Here is a 25,963-nt window from a genome sequence, read left to right on the forward strand (position 1 = left end):
GACAAGAATATACAGTAGTGGATTGAACTAAAAGCCAATGATCCTTTAATTTCAAGAAAAAGAAATTTGAATTGAGCCGTTATCCACACAAGAGTCTTAACCAATTCGTCTACCATATTCAAATGTATCATATGATCTCTGGCCCTGCTGGCGCAATCCCGTAGAAAACCGTACCCAGCTCTCCACCCTTAACCCCCCCCTCCAGAAAGAAAACTTCTGTCTCATGCAAAACCTCTCTCACATCAAGACTGACAACAGTCACTGCTCACCCTCCCAATATTTTCCATTTTCTGTGTCATCTTTGTTAGTAAATTCTCCCTCTTTCTACCTGACGGCTTTTCCTAAAATACTCACCTGAGGGCTTAATGCATACCCAGTTCCCATGGAAAAACAGGAAAGGAAAAAAACTTGTCGACTGGCAAAGAAAACAGGGACACGATCAATCGGGAATGAATTCAAAGTGAGAATAATTGCATTAAGCCACTCTTGCACCATTATCTACAGTCGCATTAGTCACTCTCGTTCCCAGGACCTTTTCTACGGTGGCTGACAAGGGTCACTACATAAAAAAGGTCAACTGCATATTAAACAGTGCATCATATACACACAAAAAAAATGTAGCTGCAAATAAAAAAAATATGTTGCTGCAAATAAAAAAAAAATTATGTTGCTGTAAATAAAAAAAGATGTTGCTGCAAATAAAAAAAGATGTTGCTGCAAATAAAAAATGTTGCAGCAAATAAAAAAAAGATGGTACCCAGTCTTGCTCCTTTGAAGCCTCGTGCAAAAACACTTCACCGAGATCGCCCTGTTTTGTCCTAGTTGCGGGAAGCCAGCAAAGAATCAAAGTTTTGCTCAGCTTGTGGCTTTTCCCTACAGCAGTCGAGTGTTCCATGCCCCTCAGGGATCGGCTCTGAAGCGGAGCAACCTGCAGTGGAGACTCCAATAAAATTTCAGGAATTCTTAAAACGAAAGAGCGAGAGCAGAAAGGAACATTCGAAGCCAAAATCTACCAGGAAAGTGGAAAGAGATGTTTCTATAAACATTGGCATCATCACTGCTAGAGGGAAAGGCCACAAACTGAGCAAAACTTTGATTTTTTGCTGGCCTCTTTCCCACATCGAGGACAAAACATGGCGATCACAGTGAAGTGTTCTTGCGCGAGGCTTGAAAAGAGCAAGACTGGGTACCATCTTTTTTTTATTTGCAGCAACATTTTTTATTTGCAGCAACATCTTTTTTAATTCGCAGCAACATAATTTTTTTATTTGCAGCAACTTCTTTTTTATTTGCAGCCACATTTTTTGTGTGTATATGGTGCAGTGTTTAATATGCAGTTGACCTTTTTTATGTAGTGACTCTTGTGGACCACCGTACTTTTCCCTTACAGTGCGGGTGGAGTTGGGGTGGGAACTAAGGGAAAAGGCCCTAGGAACGAAGTTGTCACATCAGTGACAAACTCGACTGAGCGTGTCGTGTGCCAAATTTCTTTTTTTTTCCACATTTTGACGTCATCTGCGATCTATAACGAAGTATATGCAGGGCAATGTGGAATCCGAAGTTTTTAAGTCTCTCCATGGCCTAGAGAGCAATTTTTGTATTGAATAATTAAAACTACCCCTGTTAGCACTCACTCCAACAACTTAACCGTGAGCTGAACTCTCCTTCGGTTTCACGTCCCACAACGGTGCATGCAAAAACGAAAAACTACTAAAGGCATAAATTATTGACCTGTGCGATAAATTGGCTTGGTTCACACAATAAAAAATTTCATCCAGCAACCTATCTCTGCAATGATTGGCTCGGCTTAAGAATGGCTCAAGAATGAGTTCGAAATCGAGTAAGTGCAAGAAAAAAAGCCTTTTTTCATGTCTGAAACTCTCACGTCAGAGCCCCTTTTTTGACTCACAGTGGCCTCCTCTCAATTTATTCCCAGTCTCCTACTTGACAATGCCAGAAGTGATTAACAGGTAACTTCTCCCTATGGTATCCATACATTATCTGGCAAACAGGTAATAAGAATTTAACACTTAGTACTACAAATCTAACACCAAATTCTCGTAACGAATTAACTAGGAAATGTGTATCAACGAGAGGGGAGAATTTGCAATCAGCTCTTCAGAGTAAAAAGGTTCAAGCAATTAAACCCACAAACTGAAGGTATAGGAAGCAATATATTCCCAGCGAGCAATCTATCAACAAATCTTTATTCAATGCGATTCTATTTACAACAATCGTTTTATTTTACTCACACTGAGCTATGACAGTACAAATACTTTGTAACTCTCGTTGACCCAGAAAAAAGGATTTACAAAACTTACTTTGAGTACCTATAATAATAAACTATCAAGTCCACAAAAACTATTAACGTTTTCAGGCTTCAAGCTGCTTTCACGACAGCCTTTTACCATACACTTCTACTATGGTCAGTAATGATTCAAAATATTTTGTTTACAACCATTTCGTAACTGTTTCTTTTTCAAGATTTAGCTTAAAATTAAGATCATTAAAAGATATTGGCGAGATCTCTTGTAAGCTAATGATGTAAATTAGTTTGACGCTGCTTCCCACTTTTACAGAAAGTGCTTTAAATGGCTCAATTTCTAAATTATAAGTTCAAAACCTGGTCTGTATTTCTCCGCTATGGCTTGAAGAATTTTTTTTTTTTTAACGCACTAACACTAAACATACAGTCTGGTTAGCGTACAGCTTGGATTCTGTAACGCTTCACATAGACTGGCAACACCGGTATCAGTGATCCCACAACTACTCAGAATTAGTGTGGTTAGCTTACAGCTTGGATGCTGTAAAGCTTCACATAGACTGGCAACACCGGTATCAGTGATCGCAATACTACTCAGATCTAGTGTGGTTAGCTTACACCTTGAATGCTGTAAAGCTTCACATAGACTGGCAACACCGGTATCAGTGATATTAAAATTACAACTCAGATCTAGTGTGGTTAGCTTACAGCTTGGATGCTGTAAAGCTTCGCACAGACTGGCAACACCGGTATCAGTGATCTTATCCCCACTCAGATCTAGTGTGGTTAGCTTACAGCTTGAATGCTGTAAAGCTTTACACAGACTGGCAACACCGGTATCAGTGATCTTATCCCCACTCAGATCTAGTGTGGTTAGCTTACAGCTTGAATGCTGTAAAGCTTTACACAGACTGGCAACACCGGTATCAGTGATCTCATTATTCCCCAGATCTAGTGTGGTTAGCTTACAGCTTGAATGCTGTAAAGCTTCACATAGACTGGCAACACCGGTATCAGTGATCCTATTAAAACTCAGATCTAGTGTGGTTAGCTTACAGCTTAAATGCTGTAAAGCCTCACATAGACTGGCAACACTGGTATCAGTGATCCCAACAACACTCAGATCTAGTGTGGTTAGCTTACAGCTTGAATTCTGTAAAGCTTCACATAGACTGGCAACACCGGTATCAGCGATCCTCCCACCCGACAGATTGAGTGTGGTTAGCTTACAGCTTGAATGCCGTAAGGCCTCACACAGACTGGCAACATCGGTATCAGTGATCCAATTACCCTTCAGATCTAGTGTGGTTAGCTTACAGCTTGAATGCTGTAAAGCTTCACATAGACTGGCAACATCGGTATTAACCATCCAATCACTCATGAGATTTAGTGTGGTTAGCTTACAGCTTGGACGCTGTAAAGCTTCACATAGACTGGGAAATCCGATAGCAATGATGTCATCAATCCACAGATTTAGTGTGGTTAGCTGACAGCTTGGATGCTGTAAAGCTTCATATAGACTGTCAACACCGGTTTCATATATGTTATTATCCCACAGACCTAGTGTGGTTAGCTTACAGCTTGGATGCTGTAAAGCTTCACATAGACTGGCAACACAGGTATCACTTACGAATGATCCCGCTATAGTCAATTGAGACACAACAGAGTGTTCATTGATCAGTGAATTACAGACTCGTTGCATTCCAGACATTGTTAGGTGGAAAGTTAAAAGTGACAATGCCTTAGCTGGGACGAACTTATCAGAACATTTGTGTTGTGCCTCACCAGCTTCCTCTTTATTTAGTTCACTGATAATGTCCAACACAAATGATAATGCAATGCTGTCTATATCTGATAAACCTTCAAAATACATGACACCGTCTGAACTACTGAACGCTCGCGGATGATTCCTGATAAACGTTTTAGCGAATTTTTTGTCTTGATACTCACTCAGACACTTTGCTCTCAGAATTGCATTATGACTCCCTGAAACTTGACTACTGGTCAACAACTTTTCCATCAGTTCCTCTTTTCCCTCATTTGACAAAATGCCAGCCATGAATTGGAAAACCATTTCAGAGCATTTCTCGACTGGAATACAATTTTCCTTTACAAACCAATGGGCGGCTAAGAATTCTTGGACAGTGAGATGTGTGAAGCTGAAGTGTTTCGTGGTTCTGATCGAACCAGTCCTGTAAGGCTGACCACAGTAAAGAAGACCGCTACCTTTCAGTTTGTTGACTTCTTCCAACTCAAAACCGCCTTCTATTTCGCTTTCATCAAAAGTTGGCTTCCTTTCAAGCAGAAGTTTTGCCGCTAGTTTTGATAATTTCTCTAATGTGGTTTTGATGACCGGAGGAGGCTTGAATTTGTTAGGAATTTCTTTCTGTCTGTATTCTGACTCAGAGCAGTGCTTAAGTTCAAAAATATCAATAAGTTTTGTGTAAATGTCGGTTGTTGAGACAGGAAGGTCACGAGGATTTCTTGTTTCGCTTAGAGTATACTCCATCTCGAAACACAACAGATAACAGAGCATAGGAATATGAGCAAAACTGACTAGGTTCTCATTCTTCATGACATGTTCAAGCACAGCGCTCTTCATATTTTCGTTTTCCTTGAAGTACTTTTCAATGTACTCTTTAACCTGTTGTGAAGAAAATCCCACAATTTCTACGTACCGTTTAAAACGGATTCCTCCCAGCTTATCCGATTCATCAGGCCGCGAGGTTACAACAACGACAGAACCTTTCAGTATCTCTCCCGTGATGAGTTTTGAACATAATGCGGCCACCGGCATTTTACATCTAGCGTCATTCTGATATTCTTTCCCCGAGTTTCCGGCGATGTCATCTTGCTGTAAATACTCATCATAGCCGTCAAGGATAATCAAAACTTCTTCGGGATGGTTTATAATATAATCAAATGTAACGTCATCTAACATTGAAGAAAAGTTTAAGATTTCTCGTAAGGTCATACGCTCTTCTTCAAGCAAATTCAATTGACGGAAAGTAAGCAAATACGCAAATTTAAAATTTGGGATTTTAGTGTTTTCTCTTGCTTGGCATAATTTGTTGTTGGCCCAATCTCGAATCACCTTTTGGCAAAACAGAGATTTTCCAATCGCTGCTTTTCCAACGACAAGAATAGACTTAGAATCCTTCTGATTATTACCCATGCCAAGAAATATTTCATCGCAATGCTTTACTGGAGTACCGCTGGCTTTTCCGTAGTATTCGAGCACTGATCTTCTTGAATTTCTCTGGTCATTCCTGGTGAGGCCTTTTCTTCCATGTTGTATGAGAAGATTAGTGAATATTTCATCCGTTTTCGCGTTGGAAATGGTGTGAGAGGCTAGCAGTTTGGGTTGGAACTCTGTTTGGTCTGTAATGGAAGTCTTTAGAGCTGTAGTGTAAGCAGTTATGGCTGAAGGATAAGAAAGGGAATACATTCAAGAAATAACAAGAACGCGAGGAGAGCAGTTTGTGTACCTTAATTCTTACTCCACAGGGTTGAACTTTTAAAAATGTTGTGTAGGGACTTACGGCTAAACAAAAGGGGAAGGAAAATATCCTATTATGTGAAAACGAGTAAATGCAGTTTAAATACTTTCTATCGAATTTAGCACAGGGACATTAACTAACACAGAGCTGTGTGCTTGAAAAGTGACTATTGTGTCTATGAGGTGAGAAATCCATCCCTATCCAAAGGATAGAAAAGGTTGTTTCGTTAAAGCGTTATTCCTCCCTTAAAAGTCAAGTATATCATAGGGTAAACAAACCCTTTCGGGTGGCTGGTATATCAGCTGACAATGTCCACTGCTGCGAGACTGTATGAAAAGTAAATATTTGCAGGGGTAATCGAAAGCCGAGTAAAATTAAGGATTAATTTCACGTGTGCTTTCAGAAATCTAATAACGCATGCTGTTACGCACGTTCCTGGAAAGCCATTTCAGTTTTCACTCCGTTTTATTTTTGTACAACGTCAACCAAAGGAAAGCAACCTTGTTGAAAAACATTTGCCAGCAATGATATCAAAAGTTTAAGGCAAAGGTAACCTATTTTAACGTTTTCTAAATTTTGGTACTTCCCTGGGGCAACTACCAAAATTAATTTTAAATGCTTTCTGTCACAGCCAATCACCATTTGGTAACTCTGCCCTCAGTCTATGTTACAAGGCCTAGAAGCGAAGTTTCGAGAGTTTATTTATTTTTTAACTCTTTATTTATTTATTTATTTATTTATTTTGTAACTCTTAATTTTCATATCGCGCGAAAACCGCTCTTTAAAAAGCCAGAGTTGATCTGACGGCGGATGAGTATATGCGACCAGCTTTTTAATACCACTATCACTGGACTCAACAAAACGACTTTGTTTTTGTTGTGTGTGAAAAAAAGGAAATAGAGATGATAAGAGAAAACTTTAGAGCAGGCTTTTTTTTCCACTAGCTTTGTTTCTTTCTGACGGAAACAATCAGAGGACAAATATCGACGCAGACGGAAGTTATTGCCTGATAACTTAGGTATCCAATAAAATCGAACGAAAATTAATGGTAGGTTATCATTCGTAATAATAGTTAACAAATCTTTCCCTCTCCCTTTCGCTTGATAAGGTTGGTAAGAACAACAATGAATTTCATGAAAAAGTTATCCTTGAGGAGGGAGTGGAGCGTTGTCAGAATAGGTTGACAAGGGTTGCGTAACGTATCATTAAGGACGCTTGACCGGTCCTGTTAAGTCACTTACAGCCATGAAAGATGGAAAAATCTACATTTCTCAATCTCCATCACACTTAAGAACCCTCGTAACTAATTTCAGAAATAGATACTTCCGTCAATTTTGGAAAACCAGATTTTCTTAATTCTGAATCTCTGGTAAGAACCACTCCCTTGAGTTTAAATATAAGTCAGTGAGGATCTCTCAAGTGCACGATAGCTCTGACCTGGTTTACGCTTAAGCAGATTTCTTTTTCTGATTCGTGACCAATCCGGGACATTTAGGTAATGGATGTCCCTAAAACACCAATTTGTAATTAAAACAGCCCTCTGACTTCGCCGCTACTTTGGAGATCAAGAAGGCCGCCGAGGTGGAGTTAAGAGAAAATTTTTGAATCTGAATACTTTAAAACCATTTTTGAAGTTTTGAAGTTTACCTAACTTCACGAGAAAGTCTAAATCTGCAATTGACGACAAAATTGTCAACACATTAGTCTTTCGTTTGCCCCCGTCAAGTTAACCTATTTGCCTGAATAGTCCCAGGCTCTTAAAGAAATATTCACATCATCAAACGACAGATGTTGAAAAAGATGCTTTGACAATTGGTTCCGTTCTAATCTACATTAGTAGGACAGTCGGGGTGAAAGATCCGGTTAAAAACCGTTTCAAGGCGGAGCGTTGCTACATTCATCGATGTACGTAATGAATTCGAATTCCCTAACGACCTGGGCCTCCCCCTTCCCCACCCCCTTGAATAAACCAGAGGATGTCTTAGTTTTTTCAATTACTTCTCTAAAACCTTGCAACCTGCTGTTTTTTTGTTTTTTTTGTTTTTTTTTTTTTTAAGTACAAGGAGAGTGGAGGTCGAGTTGAAGAGATCCAGAAGTAATTTGTATGGATTCCCAGGGAGGAACTAGGTAGGAGACATTACCTCAAGGAATGTTGAAGGAGTGCTAAAAATGGATATCATAGGCATAGTTGGTAGAGGAGGAACTATGCATGTGGAACTAACGATAGGGTTGTGGAATTTTTAGGGGAGATCAACTAATGTGACTTGCAGATAGCCTATAAGTTCAGAAAAAGTTTCGTATATATTTGGCCTACAATGAGGTGGTAGATAGTTAAAAAAATTTTTGCAGTAGACATATATACCAAAATATTAAATCATGACTTTAAGTTCACATTATGGGACTCAGCGTTTTCTAAAAAGTTTGGCAAATCATTGTCTTTTCTTTTACAAGTGCTGCGGTATGAGTATTAAACCTATTGTCACAAAGTTTCTAAATTCTTTGTTTTACGAAAAGCAGTGTTACCCCTGGATTTAGGACCCAACTATTTATTTATTCATTTCATTTGCAACTATTCGACTCAAAGTTAAGGTACAGTACATACCACTCTTTGTCTTAAATGTTCTGACGTCTGGCTCACTTTCTCCATGTTTATTAACAGCAAACAGCTTCACTTCGTACTCTGCGTCATACTCGAGACCAGATATCTCGTGGTGAGTTTCCACAATGTTTCCCCGTTGAACCAGTTCTGTGGATTGTGTCATGGGTTGTTTCGTCCATTCCAGACGGTATTTAATGCTGCAATTACTGCTGTTAGCCTCTACTTCTGACCAGGTCACAGTTAAATCTTTGTCAACTTCACTTTCTACATTTGTGATGGTGGGCTTCTCAGGTAAACCTGTTCAAAATAATAATTCTTTTGAGTTCTGTCTCTGATGAAAGTGAAATACTTACTGCAACTAGATTCATGGCTGTGTGTAATGAATTTAAATTCCCTAGCAACACCCCCCCTTAAATAAACAAGTGGGTTTTTTTAGTTTTTTTCTATTACTTCTCTGACATTTGGCAACTTCCTGATTTTCTTTTAGGTAGAGAGGGGGTGTGGAGCAGCAAAAACGGAGAAGTAATTCTTACCCCCCCTGAAAAATTCACTGAAAAGGTACAAAGTTGGAAAAAATGTACTCAATAAACTCTATTCCAAAATATTAAATCATGACATAAAGTTCACAAAGTTATAGCTAAACTCAACATGTTACTTCAAAGTAAGACAACAAGTATAATGATTGGTACTGAAATGTACAAGTATAGTAAAGCAAGTACAAGTATAGAAAATAGCACAGATGGTTTGGGTACGTGTTGAGTAAATTCCTGGCATGTTTGTTTTTCACAATCCTTGGGCACGCGCTCAATTGCATCAGCAAAAGCGCGCGCCAAAACGGTGTTCAGCCACCTTAACATCACCAAGGAAAGTAGGCAGTGAAAAATTACGTACTAGTTTGTGCAAACCTTTCAAAGTGGCAAAATGTGATGAAAAGAGGTCTGTTCAATAGGAAGGGCTGCTAAGCCTAATCTACAAATTAATTAAAGTCTGAGACAGTAGGAAGGAAGCAATTCTAAAAGTCTGACGCATTCTATGATTCACTAATCATTATATAACTACTGTATGTAGTGAGCAATAAACATCACTAAGGCTACAAGTATTTCAATCATGAGAACACGTGGAACTTACCTTGAGCAGGTAATTCATTGGCACCTAAATTATTCAAGAAACAAAAACAATGTTGTCAGTTTAACCCATTAACTCTGATGAGTGACCAACACAGAGTTTCTCCTTACAATATCAATACAATATCAAGCACACAAGTTATGAGAATTAAGAAATATATCAACAAGGGGATTGTTGGTTGACCCAACACAAAGTTTTTCAAAGTAACATCATAAGAATTATGTGGCAGACAGTGAAGACAATAATTACTAACGAAATCATAGGAGTGAAAATGTTAAACCAATTTGTTCTTAAGACATTCACTTAAAATGGTCTAAAACCAAAGTGATATCAATTGCAGGTTCCAAGAAAAAGGTTAAAAAAAAAAACATAAATATGTAAGCTGGCATCCATCACTTTCCTTCTCATTCCAAAAACTTTCCAACATCAAAATACAGTTGTACACATATCACTCAATAAGTCTTCTTTATTAGTTTAATCCTTTAAAAATTTTCATGAGTGACCAAGACCGAATTTCTTCTTCCAATATCAATACATTATCAACCAGACAAGTGATGAGAACGAAAATAAATATCAATAAGGGAATAAAAATTGATCTCATACCAATTTATTTAAAGGAACATCATAAGAATTAATGGCAGACAGTAGGGAGAATTTCTAATGAGATCAGGGGGGTAAAACGTGTGAAAACAATTTGCTGTGTTGCAAATTGGCCCTGGAATATATTTCAAATCAGTCATCAAATCTCTTTTGCAGATGTCATTAGCCTCTGTCAGTTCTCCGTATTTTGGCTGCTATATAAACCAAATGATTTGGATATATCAACAAAGTTGAAATGGTAAATTGGCCCCCGTAACGATTACAAAAGCTGACATTTCAAGCGTTAGCCCTTCGTCGGAGCGAATAGAGGAATTGTGGGTTGTGTGTGCTTTTAAAGGCAGAAAATGGAGCTACGTTATATAAACCAAGCTAACTACTGAATACAGGTTTTCTCCTCACTCACTGAATGAACTGTTATCCATTGTTACATCCCTCAATGTAACCAAAAGTTTCTCCGTAACACTTACAGTAACCATTTAAATCCTTTGAGTGGCCTGCATCTATTTTTTCATTACAGTAATACTGCTGAATCATTCATAAAGATGACGGGAATAGAGGAAACTATTGCCGAACTAGGAAGCTTTGATCGTTGAATGAATTCTCCTTGTCAGTTCCCAAGTAAATGTATAGAGAAAAGTATGGGGAATATGAATACGGATATCAGGGTGTAAAGGTTTAAAGAAACCATGTTCACCTTACATGGGAATCAAAATTAGTGTAACTTGATTGTTTTCTTTTTTGTAAACTGTTACTGAATGACTCATTCTGATTGCAATCCATACAAAAATATGCTGTGGGAACTTAGATCTAAATCACATCTATTCCTTAAAAAAAAAAGATTTTACCTGCATTATAGTGAGGCCAATCTTGGAATATGACTGGATCACTCAAAATGTTGGCCACAACAGATGCCGCCATCACACAAGCAATTTGTTTCCATTTCTCACTTGAAGACTGCCTTTCATTTGCAAAGTCTTTGATGCCCTTGACTACCACCCATTCTGTCTTAAAATCATAGGCTGCTGCAAACACTCCTGAATAAATAAAACATTCATGAATGTCTCTTAACACTGACATGTCTTTTAACCATTATAAGCTTATTTCTTTGCATCCTTGTGATAATTATTGTTCAATTGAAGTTCACACAGATTCACACTCTAGCTTCTGGTAAACATCCACATCATAGAAAGAGGTTATTGTAAGTCCCTACATGTACAACCAATGTTTACAAGAAAACTTGTACACCAAGACTGTAAAATTAATTTTCAGTTTACATTTCTCAAGAGACAAAATGTTATCAATTAGAGTGAACTCTTTCACTCCCTAGATCTAATTATCCTATAATGTTGGTTGGGAGAATTTGGTTTTGGATCCACTAATAATCCCTTTCTTGATATTTGCTCTATTCTTATTACTTGTCTGCTTGATATCATATTGATATTGGAAGGAGAAATTCTGTCTTGGTCAGTCTGGGGAGTTAAAAGGTTGATAGCTGGGACTGTGACTATTTGTATTCCTAAAGCTTAACTCTATTTAACAAGATGAAAAACAATTCTTGACATCCTGAGGGAGCATTATCCAATCAGTCACCTTCACCTGTAAAAATACCCTAACACAAATTTACTATAATAAATACACATTATATAATTACTGCAAAGTTAGCATGCTACATGATATTTTTCTTGGACCAGCAGGGACAATTCCAGAGCAGTACGTGTTTTCAAAAACACTTGCTAGATGTGCTAACATCCTTTACATATGAATTACCAGTATTTTCATCAATATGGTTCTCACCTCCACCTTCCATTTCAACTGCAGTTGCTTTAGGAAGTCGGTCAATCATCTCCTTGTTTACCTCTGAGATACTCAGAAACACTCCATCACAGTGCACTTTGGCATTATATTCATCAGCATTTTGTAAAGGTGCCTTCCACCCATCAGCCACATGTTTGATCAGCTTACCAATATCTCTGCTGGGGGGAGTTTGGTGTGCAGCTGTTATCAGCTTTGATGAAACAACCACATCTCCTAGCTTGACCTCTCTGTTGTTCAAACCACTGCATGCACCAACAGAAAAAGTAGCCTTGGGTCTAAGTAGAGAGATGGCATCTTTTGCAGCAGACAAAGAGCCCCCAGGAACATCTGAACCTTTGGAGCACCTCATCAATGCAATTTTCAGTTTCTTTCCTTGACCATCACCTGTGCAGCCAAAGTACACATAGCCAATACTGTTGTGGTAACTCTTAAAGGGTTTCTTCAGGTAGGCAATGCAGCTTAAGAACTCACAGTCCTCCACTGTTAATAACAGAATATCAACAGGGAGTTCAACATTGCTCCAAGCAGAAGAGGTATCTGGAAGATCACTCATTTTTGGAAGTTTAACACTGAGCTCTAGCAGGCTGACATTGGCTTTCAATGCTGATCTATTTTCAGCACACTTAATTTCTGTCTCTGTAAAGGAAAAATATGAAATTTTACCGATAGTAAATTTCATCCCAAATACAAATTCATTCAAACATTGTCTGAGAAGGATTTCTTTGAAATTTACACATAGTATGAGAACTGCTTTCAGTTCAACACTATGAACTTAGCCCTCACATGAACTTAACAAAATAAATTTCGAGAAAATTATATTTAATTTACTTATAACAAAAATGTATGCTCCAGGAAGAACCATGACATGACTTTGAACTCCAAAATGGACACTCAGATAAAAATTGAACCTCTACAATGCTTTCAGATTCCAAAAAATAAGATTACCATTAAAAATTTGCCTTGAAATGCACCTTAAATTCAACTTTGAGCACATTTGCAGACAAGTTTCAAAACATTAAGCTACTCTAGACTTCCAATTCTCAAAATACCTGCCTGTCAGTATGTCACAATTTCAAGCATAATTTTAAAATCCTTTACACTCTAACATCAGTATGCATATTCTCCATACTGTTCTCTTTACATTTCCCGAGATGCTGATGATGAGAATTTATTCAACAATCAAGAGTTTCTTTAATTATAGCCATCATTTCCTTTACTCTTGGGACCATAATTGCTACTTTTGTCTGGCTAGTGTCAAGCTTGTTTCCTAAATTGCATATGATTTTCTTAGTCTGGCTCTTGCAAGGGTTGATTACCACTCATTTCCCACTCTGTCTGGTTCTGTTCTTGCCTGGCTGATGTAAGGCCTGTGTGTGGTCCAAATGTCAGGCCATATTCAAGCTCTTGTTTGGCAACACATAAGTGAGGCTTTTTCAATACTTCTACTAGTGTCAGAGAAAATTTGCTTTAAGCGCAGCTAATGAAATGTTCCCTGATGTTAATAACATGAGAGGGCGTTAGAAGAGTTTAAGTCTTTGGAATATAAAAAAAGCCTAAAACATTTCAGTACATTATAATAACCAGTTAATATTCTTGGAAAGTTTTGTAACAAATCTGTAAAATCTACATAACCTATTAACTCACTTAAAGTTTGGGAATCCACAAAACTTAAGCCCAAGGTTTGGCTTCTAAGACTCCTAGACATGGTAAACGAATGGCAAACTATGATAGCGTATGTACAATATGCATGTACTATGGTGACATATGATAAACTATCCTCTCACTGAATTGATCATCGATGATGGTGGCCTAACTGTTGCCTAATGGCAAACCACTCTCAATCACACAAAATATTTAAATCATTGAAATTGGAGCTGGTGGATAAAGTTTATGGTAAAAAAGCAAAGGAGTAGCTTACATTTAATATGAAACCTTTAGCTAGTTGTTAATAACTATTCTAACAATAAGTTTTTCTTTAAAAATTTCTTTATCATTCAATGATTTTTTTCTATTTTTTTCTCACCAAACAACAGATAAATGTTTAAGCTGCTGAATATGCAGCAAAATTTGCAAAATTTTCCCTCTAAAGGTCTACAGTTACCTTAATGTTTGACTTGGGGTGATTTTGTGGGGAGAAGTCCTGTGACAGTCACTCTGAGGTATCAAAGAGTTAAATTGCAAGGGAAAATCTTACAGTGTCTGGAGCTTACTTTGCCTTTCAACACTACAGAATAAGTTTAAAACTCAATATTAACCAAAATTTACACACACCTCCCATTCCTGAGTTTTGTTCAGAAATGTCAATAGCACCCTCCATGTTCTCTTCCTTCCTAGCTTTTTTAACCATTTCATCTTTCTGTAATTTGCTTGCAATACAGTCTCCATCTTTCAACCACTCTCTAAGAAGCTCTCGGTAGTGTTCTTCAAGATCAGCATCAATACAATAGGATGCAATATGATTGATAACATCCCCATATGAGGCCCCTCCAATACGCAGAAAGGTGTCTTTGATGTTGTTCCAGTACAAACTAAAAGTGAAATTGTCTACTGAAGCAACAGAAGCATGACTGTACACTATCTGCCTGAAGAACTTGAGGCGGGTGATGTCAGCTTCTGGAGAGGTGTCTGATCCTGAAGGAATGTTATTCCAGCCAGAGGCAGGGAAAGTCACACCAAAGATATTCCTCAGAAGAAGTAGAAATAGTGAGCTGTCAAAGTCTCTTGAAGAAACTGAAGATTTGAAGGCAGGATATAGTTTACCCCACTGGGTGTTACTTAGGACTCTTTTCTTTCGAAGTGTTTGTAACGTTGCATGATTTGAGGGATCAGTCAGGGCTGCGTGAAGGTTTTCTGGTGGACAGACCCTGTCAAAGATTCCCCTCAACACGCATGATCCCACATAGACGAGAAGGTGACAGAGCCTGGCATAATTAGAAGTTTCCTTGGTAGAAGGAAGTGCTGGGTTGGTAGAAGCCATGAAAACATGTTCTCTGTGAAGAAATGATTATAATTAATGTACAGAAGGCAACATTACAAAACACACACAAAAATCATAATAACTTTGCAACACCACGATATCCATCAACCTACAAATCAAAGAAAACTATGACCAACTTGTGGATAAAATAAACTAGAAATAAACACGTTTGTTAACTTGCTTCAGTTGTGAACTTAAAAGTCTCTCAGGTGTCTCCAGTATATAAAAGTGGAGATATACCAATTACTAACTCTCTCACCTGATTCAATAAAGTACTTGAAGGACTTGTTTATAACCAACTATATTCCTTCATAGAAAAACACCAAATTTTATACAAATATCAGTTTGGATTCAGGAAAGGATACTCCACTGAACAGGCTATTCTTGAAATTACAGACAACTTTAGGCTTGCAAATTGATAGAAAGCAGTTAAGTCACATGTGGTCTGTTTCTTGACTAACTGTCAATTAGGCCTTTGACACAGTAAATCACAACATTCTACTTTCTCTTCATGTGGCATTTGAGGAGTCTTGCATAGATGGTTTGAGAGTTATTTTCAAAACCATAGCCAATTCATATATTAAAAATGACTTCACAAAATCTGTCAATGAAAATATAACATGTACAGTAGTGTAGTATAACTCAAGGTTCAACTTTAGGTCCACTTTTCTTTCCACTTTATGTTAATGATTTACCAAATTGTACTGATAAACAGTGCAGAGCTTTGCTGATGATATCAACTTGTTCTTTACTAGTGACAACCCACATAACCTTGACTCTGTTATGAGTCATGAGCTAAAACAAATCTATATAAATACTGTGCACGAAATAAGTTATCTATTAATTTTGCAAAAACTAAGTTAAACTACATGTTAATTTCATCTCCTAGACACCACCCTACAAGAAATATTGAAAACATTGAACTAAAAGATTAACACCTGGGAGTCTATATCGATAAGCACCTAAATTGGCAGCCACAGATACAACATATAAACAACAAAATAGCAAAAATGCTGAGATTCTCACCAAATAAAGATATCACATAGATTGAAATATAATAAAACAACTATACTATGCTTTGATATAGCCCTATTTAAGCTTTATTGCCTAGGGCTGTGCCATCAATGCTAAACTAAATTGTCTCTGTACTAAGCAGAATAAATGTCTCCAAAGCATCTTCTTTTCACAAGCAAGGGAATTAGTGCTAGTCCCTTTTATAAACTGTTAGGAATTTTAAAATTGGATGGTGTATACAAATTCAGAATATGCTGCCTTGCACATAAGATTAAGAATAGAACTGATAGCATTCCAGATGTTTTCCTTGATGTCCTGACCCCAGCATGCAAAAAACATAATCATAATACGAGATTTGCTGGTAATTTCAATTTTTTAACACCAAGAGTATCCACTAACATGGGAAGATCATCATTCAAATACTCTGAATCAAAGATCTGGGAAACCGTGCCCACCAATCATAAATATATGTCCTACTGTAACAATACCTTTAAGAAGAATGGAAAGATCAACTTTTGCATAATAAAATTTGACTATTTTGCTGTACTTTAGTTTACTGCTGATTTATTTAGTATAGGCTGCTATTTATATGGTGTCCAACTAGCAAGCTCTTGCTACCTTGGACACCATACACATCTCAACCTTATTTTTATGGCCAAATACAACCTTTATTTTTTTCTCATTCTCTTATCTTTAATATAAACCCTGTAAATATCATTTATAGTGTGAAGTAAATAATTGAATTGAATTGGAATTGGCAGTCTTATAGCAAAACTTGCATTTAAATATCAAAGTGACTAAAAGAACTCAAAAAAAGTCCCAAGGTTTTTTCAGTCAGACACACTTGGTGATTTTGCTCGAGAGCTTCCAGAAAGTCATGGAAAAATCCAGAATAATGGTTACCATCAAACTTCACAGAATAATAGATGCATAACCTCTGACAGTTCACAAAAACAATACAAGAAAATATTCCACTTCATTAAATTTGTTTCCAAACTTCATCATATTTAGACCCTGCAAATCCACATCGTTCTTCACTTGCACAATCTAAATTGCATTTATTTTCCACTGTTTGCCTCAGAGTTGCTCAATTAATATTTGCATTGAAACACAATGATTTTTGTTCAAAAGGTTTTCTCCTGGTTCCATTTGATAACAAACCTCTAAATTTCTCTGTGTTGGAAACAATATACATTAGAGTGCATTTTATGTGACTGAAAGGTTTTTCACTGATTGAAATTAAAGATAATTAATGTGATGAGCAGCAAATTCCACAAGTTTTCTTAAGTAAGAAAAGTAGAGAATCATTTTTGTCTGTTATAAAAGTGCTGCCAATATCACATTAATTAAGATCATTCCATGATGATGGCATCATTCTCAGGTGAGCCAATGTCAAAAATTACCACAGTGTCAATCAACAGTGTCTATATACACCCGAGTAAGTGAATGAGCTTGTTCCAAGCATTTTCAATCACTTGCTTGCTTTCTTCATTGTTCTTTAAGGCTTTTGTTTCTGACTCCAGGCAAGTCATCTCCTTAGCAAATATCCCTCACACACAACAGTCATAATTAATATTACCTACTAAATTTTACAAGATGGAGGTAAAGTCAAGAAAGTGTCTTAGAAATGTTATTGGAGTGTCAGGCTTTGTTTAGCAATCACAAAAAAAGGAAATCCAAGGCATGTTAAACTTAGGTGCTATCAAAGGGAGAGAATGTTACCAATATGTTGGCCAGCATGGCATGCTAAATCTGGTACGAGGCACAAAGACAAACTTTCTCATTCATAAATCTGCTGCAAAATTCTGATGGGCCTGGAATATATAACCCTGCTTGTTTGAAGCTAGTTACGTATCATTATGCAAAGTTTCATGTACAATATCTCTGGATTTAATGATCTTGATGCTGAGATTTTGGGCTTTTCAAAAAAGATATCAAAGCCAGGGTCAGGAATTTTTTACCCTTCTGCCTCCCCTTACGCAATGCTGTTTCCAGTGAGCGCTTTCACACTAGGTTACTCATTGCCTTGGCCACAGTACAATCTTTTCCCATAACTCTTCCACATCAGATGATGAGCAGCATAAATAATTAATAAAGATTGTTAACAATCAAATATGGAAACAACTTTAATTAAAAAAACACCATCTGTAACAAATGTATATCGATGTAACAACATCTTTGTAAAATTACCATTAAAAAACCTGAGGGATTTGTTTGTAACTAAAATAACATGATTACTATTTAACAAGAGAATATAAACTGTATTTTATCATATTTTGTTTAACAATCATTGGCTACAGCCATTCCTGTTACATTCAACGAATTTCTCTTCATACCAAACTAAACTTTGGTGCAAAATCCTGTAGGGCCCATGCATTTACAGAATACAAAGCCTTAAGAATGACAAGCAAGAAGGAGCCTCAATTCCCACAACAAAGTTTCTAAAAGGATTTGATTCTACAAAGAACACACCCCCCAAGGACACATTGAGTGATTGGGAAAGAAATTCCATTTAAGAAGGAGAGAAAGTCAAAATTTGTTGGTTTGATCCATCCTCTTGTATCTCCAATATATATTGGTGGCTGCAATTAGATGTCACATGATGATTGATGGTCTGCAAGCATTTTCCGGGAGCAAAACAATATTAAACTATAATATTTTTCATGTATTTCATGGTATAAAGTTTAAATTTAAAAAAAAATTAATTTTGCAATGGCTAAATAATGCCTTGCATCCCTTGCTGACTTGCACTTTGCAATGACCCAAAGGATGACAACATACTTAGGCTTGCTATATAGAAAAGATCACAACTAAAATTACCCTACGTAGGCTTCAAAGAAGTTAAAATATGAAAAGGAGAAAAATTATAGTGACACCACTTTAAGACACAAATTCCGGGCCTTCAATACATTATGTTGATCCAACCTCAACAATATAGGCACCCTATTCCAAGATAAAGTTCCTCAAGCTTACGATATGTCCATGAGTACAAAACAAGTACATATTAAGCCAACTATGCTTCATTTTGTTGTTAGAAACAAATGTTAATTCACTTTGTTGTAAGCAATGAAAAATGCTTGTTAGAAATGAACAATGCCTTTAGAATTGTTACTCAAACACATATTCCGATTTTCCTCATATAATCGATGGCGTTGTTAGAAAGCAAGATTAAGGTCATCAAGCCTAGGACACGTCCACGAGTACAAACCAAGTACATACCAAACAAGCAACTCTTCAATTTGTTGTTAAAAACAAACCCCGCTTCCCTTGGTTATTAGAAACGAACAACACTAATTTTCAATCTTAAAGGTGTTGTCAGAAACAAAGAGCGTTTTTAATTAGTGATTAAGATTTCTCAACTTCATTGTGTATATTTACAGTCTAATAGCCTGATCTTTTAAGTATTTGTTTCTTCAGGTGACTTGACCCTTTTGTTCAGGCAACATGACCAAAAATTTTGGGCAACATGACTCAGGTTTCAGGCAACATGACTTTGGGCGAAATGTCTTTCAGGCAACTTGACTGGTTACCCTATAGCAGCAGTTTGCCATATGAAACAATAATTCCAGTGTGTGAACCAAATGTTAAATTTGTTTGTGCAAATGTCACCCTGAATGTGTGAGACTCAAAGGGCTGGCTAAAAAGCTGCAGTTTAAGGTATTTCTGGTTTAGCGGCGATAGGTTGATGAACTGAGTCGAATCTCACATTGAATACAAACACCACAACATAGAGTTAAATGATGTTATTCTTTAATGAGGTCCAACACGTATAAACTGAAACAAGGATGCAATAACCAAGCTAAAACTTAACAATAGCTTAATCGATTCAAGGCACGATAAGTAAAATCGCTAGCCGATCTGAATGATAAACATTATACAAGAAGAAATAAATATATCGCGAACTCAGTGAATGTCGGGGACTGAACCGATGAAGTAGGAGATAAAAGGAATTCAAATGACAAACACCGTCAGAGCGATTACAATAAGTAATATAAAAGGCGCACCTCTATCCCGATCTTGGGGCCAAAATGTGCACAAAACCAAACAGAAACGATAAATCTACAAAAACTTTGGGTGCTATCGTTTTGTAATGGAGTACAGTTGAAATATGAAAGCACGAGGTCCGCTCTATGCTTACTGCGCATGACTTGTGACGTAACCAAAAACTAAGTAACGCAAGGGTATCAGTACATCTGGAGTTAGGGTACATGTATCAACAGGTTCTGTAAGACTGAAAACCATGAAATGTTATCATATCATGTATAACAGGCCAAGAGTAAATTATACCGCCGCCCAGTTAGCCCAAAGGATAGTGTGCTGGACTGTTGTACGGAGAGTTGAGGGTTCGAGCCCCGGCCGGACCAACACTCAAGGTCTTAAAAAATGGAGAAGAATTTGCTACCTTTCTATAACATCTGGAAATGGTTAGATATTCTAGTCTTCTTGGATAAGGACGAATAAATGGAGGTCCCATCTCCTGCAGGGTTGGGGGTAGGAGACATTAATTTCCCATGCACGAGATTACTGTGTTATGGATGTCCTCCCCGGGGTGGGATGGTGGGTACAAAGGGGTTAGGTGTCAATTGGGACGTAATTTCTGTTCCTTTCTCCTGCCACTCCCGTGGCGAATGGATTAAACTAAACTAAAAATTGATTTTAAATAACTACTTAAAAAAACACATTTCCATTTTAGAAGCACAAGAGGAGGTCACTGCAACCTTGTATACATACATACAAACGTAAACTTTATTTCCGTTCGGATTAATGAATAGCACTACATGTGCTAGTATCTCCGAGCATATAACTACAAACAAATGACAACAGTTTTAAAATTGAAAGACTTTTTTAAAACCTCATATAAAAATGCTAATTATTATATACTAATCCCCACTAGATATATAACTCCTAATGGCACGTTTAAAAGCTGCTAGACTGCCTGACATTCTTAATTCATCTGATAAGCTACTGATCCATGCAGAGGCAGCAAGATACCTGAAAGAGCGAAGTCCAAAAGTTCTAGTCTTCACCGCTGGTATCTGTAATTTCCTTCTACCCCTTAAATTATATGCACTTTGACTGCGCTCTTTGGGAAGTGATGCGACATACCCAGGAGCCACGTTGTAAAGGCCTTTGTAAACCATACTTAATATGTCCTGGACTCTTTTATCTTTTAGTGATACCATATCAAGCCTGTTCAGTAAAGCTGAATACGAACTTGATCTGTCTCCGAGGACTAGGTGAAGCACTCACTTATTTACTATCTCTAGCTCACTAGAATTCCGTGCTCCACAATAATGCCATACAGCACTAAAGTACTGAAAGATAGGTTGTATAAATGCCCTGTATACATGCAACCGTATGGATCCAGAGAGAAGATTTTCCAAAACGACCAATGACCCTAGACTAGTTATTGACCCTATCGCATAATTATATGGGATACATGCTTCGAAAAACTAAGTTTTGAGTCAATATTAATTCCTAGTAGATCTATATCATCATGCGGCTCGATTCTCAACCCATCAACTAGAAATGAAAAATTAAGATCAGTTTCTCCGAGTATGAGAGAATAAAATTTACTTGGATTGGCCATAAGACCGTTATACCTAAACCCATCGACAGCAATCCATAGTTCACTATTCATCCTATCATACAGGGCAAAGTGATCCTTATCAAAGCTATATAATTGCTGATCATCAGGGTATGCATTAAGCTTAACCTTTGTAATAAAATAGAAAATATCATTTAAGAATATGTTAAAAAGTAATTAGGGTCCTAGGACACTTCACTGTGGCACACCTCTATAACTATGCTCCCACCTGGAAAACTCATCACCAATTTTTACCCTTTTTCACCCAATTTTTATCCAATTTTTTGTTCAGTTTTAATTCCATGGACCTAGTTAATTTTTCAATCTTTTGCCTACATGAATGCGAGTAAAAACTTGAATTTTTCATCTTAACAAGCAACTGCAGCAGTCCGATTGGGGTAAGCAGATTCCCTTCAAAAAATGTGCTAGTTATTTTCAAGATTCCAATCACAGCATGTTTTCTCGTTACGAATTACAAAAGGCAGGGAAAACATTACAAGTATCTATTCAATTTTCTGATCAAATGCAACCAGATTCTAGAGAATGGATGATAGGTCAATTAACATCAAACACTACTGAATATAAAAACATTTTACAATTCGTTGCTCGGCACAAATAAACAAACGGTTAGCAAATACGAAGATGTCTTAAACACGAAGGCACGCTATAAAAGAAGAGCTGCCTTAGGTACCTCTGGAACATTTTTTGTCAATCAACCGTCGTGTGATGTAGAACTCTTAGAGTCAATTCAGCTTGAGCTATAGCTAATCCAAAGCAGTGATCAGCAGGCGCATTCCTCAAAATTGTTTTATGTTTTCATCACAATGCAAGAATTTTATTTTGTGTGGGAGGTGCGGTGGCCTCATGGTTGTGTGCTCGACTCCGGATCAAGCGGTCTGGGTTCGAACCTCGGCCGGGACATTGTATTGTGTTCTTAGGCAAGACACTCTACTCTCACAGTGCCTCTCTTCACCCTGGTGTATAAATGGGTACCGCTGAATTTAATGCTGGGGGTAACCCTGCGATGGACTGGCATCCCATCCAGGGGGGAGTAGAAATACTCCTAGTCACTTCATGCTATGGAAACCGGAGTTAAGTGCTGGCCTGACGAGCCACATGGCTCACGTGTAGGCTTTACCTTTTTTACTTTTACAAGAATTTTTGAGATTTGTTTTTCCTTTCTCCGATGGAAACTGTCTTTATTTGTGACAGTAAATTTGAAATTGAAGTAGGTGGTTCACACGTTACATCATTGCCACCATGCTGGTGGAAGTAAACAATAGATATCTCATATTTAGCTCCTTTTGTTCATTTACCAGGCACCCAAGGGACCTCTCCTTTAACAGCACACCTTCGTGTTTAAACGAGCAAGCAGAAGTGCCATTTCATGGCTAGCAGTCAAAACAATCCAGCCGAAATAATAAATAATACGCTAATTGACTTGAAACTGCTGAATAGAGAGATATCAAGTACAACCATTCACAGCAAATCGCAAAATACAAATTTGAGAAAGATTTCCGATAACCCTAAACCAATCAAAACAAAGGCGTAATCTCGAAGGTAATCTGTTGTTTTGCCTCTACTTTCTTTTAAGAATAATTAACGAAGTATGGGATTACACGGAAATCTTGCCCAAACATGTCTCCTGCAAACAGAAAGTGCTGACGGAAGTACAAAGCTACGATTTCTATAAATCTGTCTTTTATAACAAATGTCTCATGGCTAGAAGCAGAACAAATACAGTCAAATTCGTAAAAATGATAACGAATAAGTAAATCGACACAACAAGCTATTGAATAAAGGGTATCTAGTATACCTTATTATAGGAATATAACGAAGCATGTTAATAACGCGAAGAAAATTTACACGTCATGAAATTAACGCGAATTTTCCAAAAGTTATGTTTACATACATTTAATTAACGCGAAGTTCCGTGCGGTATGTTGCATAATTAAGACGTGAATTTAATATTTTTCGCACTCATTTCGTTAGAAAACAAAAACGGCCAACAACAAAATTTGCTCTCTATTTCCGGTAAAAAACATAAGAAATGAAATGAGATGACAAAAATGCGATAGACATTTTGCGCAAGAAAGTTGAAGAAGTGACATCGCTACACTGATGAATCTAAGGACATTTTGAACTTAATATTAAAGGATGATGCGTCAACCGACTCTGACGGTGACGTAGAGGAATTGTGGCTTTGCTTATAATAAAGGTGTCTTTAAATAACGATGCATTTAATTAACGTCATTTTAATTAACAATGAGGTAATTTAAGATACATAAAATTAACGCGAATTTTTGAAATTCGCGTTAATTACATGCATTGTTAATTTCCTATAATAAGGTAGCTATGCGCACCAATTCGTAGAATACGAACATCTCTACGACAAACAGGAAGTTCGAGGCAACAAGTAGCCGCGAGAGTTAAGACAATTCCCTCGCTAGTAATAAAAAGTTAAAACGTATATATCTGGTAAATGAATGAATTTACCTTGGCGAGAATCGTCCGCTTAGAAAACGTCAAACAAGTCTTTCGAGGCAGAGATCAACACCGCCCTACCATTCACCTCAGAGCCATGGAGTCAACTGCGAAACTGGTTACCAGGGATGTGCCCAAATCCCATTCAACATCACGCATGAGTAATAACTTCACTAAGGCCCAGTTCAAACGTCGAATTTCACATTCGCGATCGTCATCTTGACTTTTCTTCATGACACTAGTACTTTGACTTCAGTGGTTCAGGTTCCATCATTTCATTGAAATACGACTCACAGATTTTCGTTCTTTCCACCCTGAAGTGTCCTCTTCGTTTTCGAAAACTGAACACCTCCTACAAAAGTAATTACCGCTCGACAAACAAGTACATTTTGTGTTTGCGAAGCAGGAACCACAGATTCCTTCGTCTCCCGTCATTTATTTGTGCTGTTTTGGCTGTTTTTCGCGCGGCCAAGAGCGGCCAAAGGATAAAGAAGAGCTGACAGAAAGAGAAGTCCATGCGCTGGATTTTAGCGCGGAAACTTGGATATTGTCATGGCAGCTTTGTTCCCAGCGTCTCTCATCTTCCCGCTCCACCAAAGATGAGAGACACTGGGAATGAGGTTGGAGTCATGGTTAATTTTCTTTCCTGTTGCTTCATGCTTCGAGGCGTTGTTTCCTTTGCCGCTTTGCTTTTGCATATCAACTTCCAAAAACTTTGAGCATTCCCTAAATATTTTCGAAAATTATTTTTCTCCTTAAAAACTGTGGAAATAAGAAAACGTCTCTGACGAGAACAAAATGCCTCGGTTTTAATTAAAATGCCGGCTCCTTCTAGTTTTCGCAAATTTCGCTGAATTTCAAACCTCGCACGCTTGAGCCCGCGTTGTTGACCGCATACCTTTGAAGTTATTTAGCTCCTTCGAACTGACATGGTCATGGTGAGCATTTGTGCTTTGTTCTAAATCATTCGGTACCCCTCCTCTAGATCCGCCACTGCTATGGTGCACCAAAAAGCTGCTACACCTCAATAAGGTATTTTAAAAAAATGCTAAAATCCTGCCATTTCCGGCTCGTTCTTTTTTCGATCGTCTCCACCAAATAAAGGAGGTGATTTATGATTCAATATTTCACCCTAACAACAACTAAGTGGAAAAGGGAAAGGATACTGTTCCAAATTATGGACTGCACTTAGCCCTCAGCAACTTGGCAAGCTTCCTCCTTGTAGTTTGCCGGTATCCATTCCTCCTCCCGGTTGGATAGAGGTGAGTGAAGGGTCCTCCTCAACAGAACAACGCAATGGCAGTACCAAGGATGGACACTCCACTTCTAGTAGTTTCACAGTCCAGCGCGCTAACTCATGGAGCACAATCTCGCTAGAGATTTACGTCCACAGCTCCCGGAGATAAGTAGGTTCGTGCCGGTATGAGGCGGCGTTCCATCTCAGCCCTGCAAGAGGCTTATCATCTACCTTTCAGAATCGTACTAGCAAACTCGTTGAGAATCATGATCGCACTCAAAGTAGTCCTTCGCAAACTCAATACATCAGGAAAATCCTAGTGGATCGGCGATTTTACTTTTCCTGACCGTACGAGGATGTTACCGATGCATGGAGAGATTGATTGACATCTCTCCCAAAATCTTTCACGCGCCATTCGTATTTACGAATCGTGTTGCTGTAGCTAAGAAGTTAGTGGACTGGTACTGAGCTAAAGCTGTCTCGGACGTTCCCGGAGGTGAAAACAGTTTTCACATATCGCAAATGATCGCCGATCATCGCAGAATTACGGGATGCGTCGAGAAAATTAAAACGTTCCAGATTTATTGCCAACCAGCTAAGACAATCAGGGATCTCTAGGTTTCGAGTTTTCTCTTGTCGTAAAAATATGGAACGTTCGCGAAACAATGAAGTAGCCAATAGTTTGGGAGTTTTCAGAAAAAAGAAAAGCACCCTTCAGTACTTTGGCCCTCTGTCACAGAAGTGCAGATTCTCACCACACGT

The 25,963-nt window shown here is 37.8% G+C and overlaps 1 protein-coding gene and 1 long non-coding RNA gene across 2 annotated transcripts in view; one reads left to right on the top strand and one right to left on the bottom strand.

Annotated features, from left to right (window-relative positions):
* Nucleotides 1-25,963, top strand: part of LOC148726371 (uncharacterized) — a 447,217-nt gene that overhangs the window by 127,899 nt on the left and 293,355 nt on the right. The gene's annotated exons all lie outside the window — the stretch shown is intronic.
* Nucleotides 2,189-24,108, bottom strand: LOC148726382 (uncharacterized). The gene is given in 7 exon segments (XM_088727430.1): nucleotides 2,189-5,686; nucleotides 8,366-8,659; nucleotides 9,491-9,514; nucleotides 10,933-11,121; nucleotides 11,882-12,538; nucleotides 14,174-14,892; nucleotides 19,898-24,108. Coding segments are annotated over 6 exon segments (4,953 nt in total). The 5' UTR covers nucleotides 14,880-14,892; nucleotides 19,898-24,108; the 3' UTR covers nucleotides 2,189-2,603.

The sequence above is a fragment of the Stylophora pistillata genome, chromosome 7, assembly GCF_964205215.1.
Source record: "Stylophora pistillata chromosome 7, jaStyPist1.2, whole genome shotgun sequence".
Taxonomy (NCBI): domain Eukaryota; kingdom Metazoa; phylum Cnidaria; class Anthozoa; order Scleractinia; family Pocilloporidae; genus Stylophora; species Stylophora pistillata.